General features: G+C 37.2%; 2 protein-coding genes across 5 annotated transcripts in view; one reads left to right on the top strand and one right to left on the bottom strand.

The window, feature by feature from the left end:
• Positions 1-317: 317 nt before the first annotated feature.
• Positions 318-1223, bottom strand: LOC307145817 (histone H2B-like). The gene is made up of 2 exons (XM_079849412.1): positions 1053-1223; positions 318-552 (listed from the first exon to the last, which is right to left on the bottom strand). The coding sequence occupies exons 1-2, from the start codon at positions 1164-1166 to the stop codon at positions 379-381; spliced, it is 288 nt and encodes a 95-aa protein (XP_079705538.1). The 5' UTR covers positions 1167-1223; the 3' UTR covers positions 318-378.
• Positions 1224-2023: 800 nt separating this feature from the next.
• The window catches only part of rs1b (retinoschisin 1b), a 12854-nt gene continuing 7141 nt past the window's right edge, over positions 2024-7736 (top strand). For all 4 annotated transcript variants that reach the window (XR_013819055.1, XR_013819056.1, XR_013819057.1 and 1 more), the window contains exons 1-4: positions 2024-2121; positions 3268-3293; positions 3438-3630; positions 6916-7057. Coding sequence is in view for 1 of the 4 variants with exons in the window: in XM_079850054.1 (XP_079706180.1) it covers positions 2076-2121; positions 3268-3293; positions 3438-3630; positions 6916-7057 (407 nt within the window). In the remaining 3 variants the exon portion in view is untranslated. The remainder of the gene's footprint in view (positions 2122-3267; positions 3294-3437; positions 3631-6915; positions 7058-7736) is intronic.

Raw genomic sequence — 7736 nt, 5'->3', positions numbered from 1 at the left:
TTTCTCATTTAGGCTTTAAACTATTTTACATTATTTCTGAATGTAATAAAACGCAACGCTTTCTCTCTCTCAAAGCAAGTTTGATCTTGTGCAACTCTACATAAAATACTGTAAGTAGAATAAAAACGGTGCTGAAATATAAATTGATTGGCCATTCAACAGGGACCGTTTGCACCAATAAAACAGCTATTTATTCCCACCAAGGAGTCATTATCGAAGTAATAAAAATGAGGGGGTCCCTGGCCCCGGCATTAAAGGAAACTAAAAGTGAAAGTGTAGTGCAAAAACAAAACGCCACAGTGTAAAGACAAAGGTTTAAAAAACAAAGCCTCTTTATTAATTTAAAAGTCTAAGAGTGTATAATTGATCTCCAATTGGTCACTTAGACGGTTTGCCCCGGTGCGCGGTCACGGCGGTGTGGATCTCTCGCTGCGTGATCACGCGCCTCCGGTTGAACTTGGAGAGGCGCGCGGCCTCGGTGCCCACCTGCGCGTGCACATCTGCCCGGCGTCCCATCAGACAGACGGCGTCACTCACGCCAGCGGACAGCTCCTAAAAATAAAAACTGTCACTTTAAAATTGTCCAAAAAATACAACTTTAGGCTCTGTTGTATGAATTATTAAAATAATAATGAAAAAGCAACATCAAAAGATAAATGTTAATTTGTTAACACTTAAGGTCCATTAGTAAACAAGGCTACCTTAGTTAGCATGAATTAAGAAAGAACAACAGGCTACTTCAGCATTTATTAATCTTAGTTATTAATTTAATCATTTACTAATACGTCATTAAAATCAAAGGTTGTTGCCTTTTGTTAACATTAGTTAATGCACTGTGAACTAACATGAACAGCTGTATTTTTATTAACTAACATTAACAAAGAATACATACTGTCACAAATGTAGCCTATTGCTAATTGTTAGTTCGTGTTAGTAAATAAATTAACTAATGAACCTTATTGTAAAGTGTTACCGTTCATTTTATGACGGAAAAAAATACTATTTACTATTAATTAAAAAAAAAATGTTTTTCTTTTTTTTCTTTAACACACCTTCTCAATCTTGTAGATGTAGGCAGAATATTTCCCGATGCTCTGTTTGCGTGTCCTGCCTGTTTTAATGGACTTCTTCAAGGATTTCAAACTCTTGTCAGATGATGTTTTCATGATTGATGCTGTTCAAGCCGCATTCACAGAACCGGAAGTGACGCTGTTGATCGCCGGAACAATTTATTGCGTCTCTGCTCGTCTCAGCACAGGTGAAACATTTCAGTCTTAATTAAATCTTCTTTCCCTAATTAAGACATTCAATCAAATGCCATTGCGATAGTAAATCATAATTTTGTTAGTAGGCTAGCCTAATGAATATATTAAGGTAGATTCAGTCATTAAATACATTAAATAATATTTTTGGCTTGAATAAAACCAGCTAATTTAGATTTTTTTTAAAGTTATAATTTATTTAGAGTGTGCGAGGTTTGGGAATTCATTTGATATAAAATGCTTAATTATTATTCATAGTTGCTCTTTTTCCCCAAGATTCATGTTAGGTTCATTAGTTGTGCAATTGGATGTGCATTTGATAAATAAACTTCTGATGTTTCTATTTGGACTCATTTCATTCTTCTAATCGTGTGAAGACAAACACACAGTTTAAGAGACTTAGGCCCGGTTTCACAGACAAGGTTTAGATTAAGCCAGGATTAAGCCTTAGTTCAATTAGGACATTTAAGTAGCTTTTATAAATGGGCCTTAGAAAAAAACATATTTTAAGAAATGCTTTCAGTTAAAACAGCTCAAAACACATGTATTTTACTCCAGGCATAGTTAAAGCCTTGTCTGTGAGACCCGGAGACTGTTTGATTTCAAGAGAAACACGAGACAAAGTGGAAATACTTCAATGAAACCACTGAGAACTCAAAGTGTGCGCATTGAATCTTCCTCCGGGATGGAGAGAGAGAATCCGTCACGCACAGACTGATCAGGACTATTATTGGATGTGTGGATTACAGTAATCCAGAGCACACTAAACACTGCTGCTCATGTAGTGCTCACTACACACATCTGATCGTCAAGATGGACACGAGGATCCTCACTGTGTTTCTGCTGCTGGTCACTCAAGGTACGAAGTGTTTGTGTTACCGCGAGTGTGTGTGTGTGTGTGTTCTAAGAACATTGAGCTAATGTTCCCATTAAGTTATGAAATATTATTTCTGAATGTTCCTGAATGTCCAGTTTTTTAAATGTGTTTTCTTGGTTGTGTGAACGATAAGGGAACATTCTATTTTAACATTCTTCAAACATTATGAAATGTTACTTTTGAAAGAACATTCTAAAACAAGAAGTAACATTTAAAAAATGTTACAACTACCACTTTTTTTTTTTTTTTTTTTTTTTTTACATTCCATGGATGATGAATAATGTTAAATAACGGAAAAAAAGTATGTTTGTCGCTAATTTTTTGAGAACATTATTAAAGGCCAGATAACTTTGAACCAACGTTGTATTGATGTTACTGGAAGAACGTTTGTTAATAACATTCAGAGAACCTTGACAGAACCTGTCAGCTGAAATTCTGAGATAATTCCCTGTCAGCTTCACAGTCTGCGTGTTCCTGTCCCGCTAAGTCTCTGTTTCCTGGAACTTCACTGTTATGTATTTGGACTATAGCCGTTTTTGGACATTTGGACCATTAGGACACAATCACCAAGGGCTTTACCTGTGGATAAAGATATAAGAAACAAGTTTGAATGAATGGAATAAAACTGTGCAGAATGATTAATTTATGATTAACTTTACCTTACTGACTTTAATCCTTCAAAAAAAGATAGATAGATAGATAGACAGATAGACAGATAGATAGATAGATAGATAGACAGAGATAGATAGATAGATAGATAGATAGATAGATATATAGACAGACAGACAGACAGACAGACAGATAGATAGATAGATAGATAGATAGACAGATAGACAGACAGACAGACAGATAGATAGATAGATAGATAGATAGACAGAGATAGATAGATAGATAGATAGAGACAGATAGATAGATAGATAGATAGATAGATAGATAGACAGACAGATAGATAGATAGAGACAGATAGATAGATAGATAGACAGACAGACAGACAGATAGACAGACAGACAGATAGATAGATAGATAGACAGAGATAGATAGATAGATAGATAGAGACAGATAGATAGACAGATAGATAGATAGATAGATATTTCTTCAATAATGACCTGTATCTCTGATCTCTCACAGCTTTCATTGGCATTAACACACAAGGGGTGAGTATAAGTGTGTGTGTGTGTGTGTGTGTGTGTGTGTGTGTGTGTGTGTGTGTGTGTGTGTGTGTGTGTGTGTGTGTGTGTGTGTGTGTATGTGATAGTGTGTGTGTGTGACTCCTGCATGTGCATGTGTGTGTGTGTCAGGAGTTGGAGATGCCATGGCCTGATGAGGAAGAGGAGGAGGAGAGTGTGAAGGAAGTGACGGAGAACCAGACGCCGATGGGCTGCAGCTGTGACTGTCAGGATCGGGTTCGACCCACCGGGACTCCTGCCACCTGGACCTCCATCAGCACCACTCCGGCCACACAGCCCAGCCCGTACCAGAACTGCATGCCGGGTCAGTCGCCGCTCATCTCTCAGTCCTGGTCAAACGTTACACACCCCCGTCAGAATCTGCTAAGTGTTCATTATTTTGACAAAATAACAGGGAACAGCATTCAAAAGTTTACATACCCTTGATTCTTAATACTGTGATCCCTGGATGATCCACGACTGTTTTTGTGTTTTGTGATGGTTGTTCTTGAACAGTTAAACTTCAGAAAAATCCTCCAGGTCCCAAAAATTTGTTGGTTTTCCAGGATGTGTTGCATATTTGAACCCTTTCCAGCAATGACTATGATTTTGAGATCCATCTTTTCACAAAAAGGACGACTGAGGGACTCGAACGCAAGTTTGTATTTGTTCAATACAAAATCCCTATGCAATTTACCATAGTAGAAAAAACACATGCGTTTCATGGGCCGACCTTCGCCATAGTAAGTCAATAGGAAACTTTGGGCGCCTCTTGCCCCCCAGGGGTACAACTTTTACCCCATTGTGAGGTATGTTCTTACAGAGCCTGCCAGCCTCTTCAAATGTGGTAAATTACACGTTTCTGCAAAATCCTCCAAAGTTATCAAAGTTCGTCTCAATGTTACGTCTATGGGATTTTTCGCCCCATTTTTCGCCATACCACTAATAAGTTTAAATAGGATTTTAGTAAGTTGAATCTCTCAAGCCAACTTAATAATAATAAGTAGGCCTATGCAAGAGAACACTAGTGATGCCTTGCCTTTGGCAAGCACCACTAATAATAATAATAATAATAATAATAATATAATCTCAGTTTTATGCAACTTTAGACCAGTCCGTAAAATAATTGCAGACTATCGATAAGAAAACGTGCATGAACTACGACTGAAACACATTTTCCCAATAAATTCATCGATGGGCATCTAAAAAATCATGTGACTTACGATGGGACGCCATAACCGGACAAACCAAGGGACTAATGCTGCCTTCATGTGCTATGGAAAAGATTATGGCTGTCAAAAGATTAATCGCGATTAATCGCATCCAAAATAAAAGTTTGTGTTTACATAATATATGTGTGTGTACTGTGTATAATTATTTTGTATATATAAATACACACACATGCATGTATATATTTAAGAAATATTTGCATACATATACTGTATATATATTTATATAGTTTATATTATATATAAATATAATTTTTTTATATAAATAACACATTTTTCTTAAATGTATACATGCATGTGTGTGTATTTATATATACAAATTTAATTATACACAGTACACACACATATATTATGTAAACACAAACTTTTATTTTGGATGCGATTAATCGCGATTAATCTTTTGACAGCCCTAATTTTCCACTTGTGAACTGGTATTTACCAGTGTGTTGTGTTCAAGTGCTTTTGTTGTCGTAATGTAGTACCCGCAAGGTCTGTGTCAGTAGAGTATCTTTTTTATCTTTACAAAAAAACAAAACAAAACAAAAAAACATAAATGTGGTGCTTTCTGATGATTAAAACATAATTAATAATAAAATAAAATAAAAAAACGACATAAAATTATTAAATATGAACCAAGGAAATTGCAGCGAATTTGAAAATTGAGTGTTAACGCATTATATTACAATTGTTAATGATACAACATTGTATAGGCTATAAAAACTATCTGCTAACAGTATTCACGACTCTTGCGTTCCTCTCCGCCATTTTGAAAAGGTCAAAGGTTATCTCATCTCGGCAACTCGTGCACCAAAATATTCTACGAGCTGCCCAGTGGAAAATACCACAAGAGGGGATGTTCATGTGCATTTTCCACGTCGGCTTTTGGTATTTACCATGATTACCATAGCACGTGAAGGCACCATAACTTGTTCCCTTGAATCCCTTCAGAAGTTTACACTAACTGATACAGGGCATGAAGCCAAGAGGCTTTAGTTTAGAGCGATTACATGAGTAACGATCATCCATGATGCATCAGCTAAAACTGATGACACATGAACCGCCCTCTGACCTCAGTTTGACAGAGTAGCGAACATTACAATCAAAATATTAAAAGACAAGGAACAAGAGAACTAGAAGGACGGTCTGCAGGAGACGACGAGAGACGAGCTGGCCATCAGAGACGCCATCAGAACGAGAAAGCAGTGACTTTGAGAGAGAGTAGAGAGTGCCAGCGGATAATCTCATGACTAATGAATGTGATGCCCAGATTACCGGGCCTGAAATAGTCCTGCACCCTCACAAACTGCTGGAGCTCCACTCGTGCCAACCAACGGGACTCCTGATCTTCATTCAGGCTGGAGAAGACTCATACAATTACAACTAGATGAGTGAAGTTTTATGACAAACGTTGATGTAGGATTGACAAAGCCCGGTCTATAAAGTTTAAAATAACTTTGAACAGCATGAAGTTTTAAGGTTTTACTCAGAGAAAGCAACAAAAAAATGTTACTAGCATGTTTTAGCAAATTTGTTAGCATGATTTAACATGTCGCTAACATGTTTTGGCATGTTGTTAGCATGATTTAACATGTCGCTAACATGTTTTAACATGTTGTTAGCATGTTACTAGCATGATTAGCATGTGTTTACCATAATTAGCATGTTGCTAGCATGATTTAACATATTGTTAGCATGTTGCTAGCATGATTTAACATGTTGTTAGCATTATTTAGCACATTATTAGCATGTTTTAACATGTTAACATGACTTAACACTTTCATAGCATGTTACCAGCATGATTAACACATTGCTAGCATGAATTAGCATTTTACTAGCCTGATTTAACACATTGCTAGCATGATTTAACACTTTGCTAGCATGAATTAGCATTTTGCTTGCATGACTTTTCATTGTTTTGATTGTCCGTTTAACAAAAATCATAAGTCGGATCAGTTCGAAAAAATATAGCGCACAGAGTCCGAGCAGTCTGAAGGTCTGAGCCGAGTTTGGTGGTTGTAGCTTGAAAACTCTAAGAGGAGATACTGTTTAAATTTTGGCCCAAGTTGAGCGACTTGACTTTAGTTTGTTTATAGCCAACGATTAGCCGTTTACTTCAGCCGATTGTATTTAGACTTTAAAAAGTGTTTGAGGAGATTATCATGATGAACAAAACGTGCAAGTATCATAAACTTATGTTGGTTTCTGCATTAATCCAAAAACCATTGAAAAATCCTATCAGGGTTTTGTCGAGGGACCGAAACCCAAACCTCAGTTTGACTTCCAGGAACAGGTGGATGTCGCTTGTATCATATAAATCACATTCAGGATGATGTTCTTGAGATTTCTGGCACATTTTGAGGATGATCTCCTCTTTTCCTCAGAGTGTCCCTACCACAAACCGCTGGGATTCGAGGCCGGATCGGTGAGGGCGGATCAGCTCACCTGCTCAAACCAGGACCAGTACATCGGCTGGTTCTCCTCCTGGACCCCAAATAAAGCCAGACTCAACAGTCAGGGGTTTGGGTAAGTGTCTCAGAAAAACCTGCCCGTGTGAAAAAGAAGTGTGCTTAATCCGCTTGCACTTTATTTTACAGTACGTGCATTTTTTATTTTACGTTACCTAAGAAAGCACTGTTAATGTGAGGTAACTACATGGGTTAAGGTTAGGATACTCCGGCAATAACAAAGCAGGCCAATCTCACTCATCCAAAATCTCAGAAATAAATGTAGAGAGTGCAGCCTTACGGAGAGACTCAGGAAGAGTTTAGACACACCTGGATGTTTATGGATGGTTAGTGGATACATTCATCTCATCAACTTGCATGAACCGTCATGTTTAACTTGAGGTCTTCGGACGGGACTAGTTTTCCAAACGACGTTTGAGTTACAATTCTTATCAACCTACGTCTGTGATTTCATGTACGGATTCGGACGGGACTAACATCTCCGTGTTTATTACCGAGGTAGGAGTGTCTGTGTTTTACATGTGGACGTTGCAGAAGATCACGTGTTCAGAATGAATTGATCAAATGTATTTTTAAAATGAAGCACTTTGAAATATAAAGTAAAACGTCCTATAACGTATTTAGTGTTGTGTAAACATTTTATAAAAATTGTAGTATAAAAAAACTAAACCTACATTTATCATCATGATTTTATAGAACTGGGTTCTTATAATAAACCCACTGGAATAAAAAGTTTT

This window comes from Squalius cephalus, assembly GCF_949319135.1.
Source record: "Squalius cephalus genome assembly, chromosome: 18".
NCBI classification, from domain to species: domain Eukaryota; kingdom Metazoa; phylum Chordata; class Actinopteri; order Cypriniformes; family Leuciscidae; genus Squalius; species Squalius cephalus.
The sequence above is the reverse complement of the archived record's forward strand: the minus strand, read 5'-3'. Positions and strand labels throughout refer to the sequence as shown.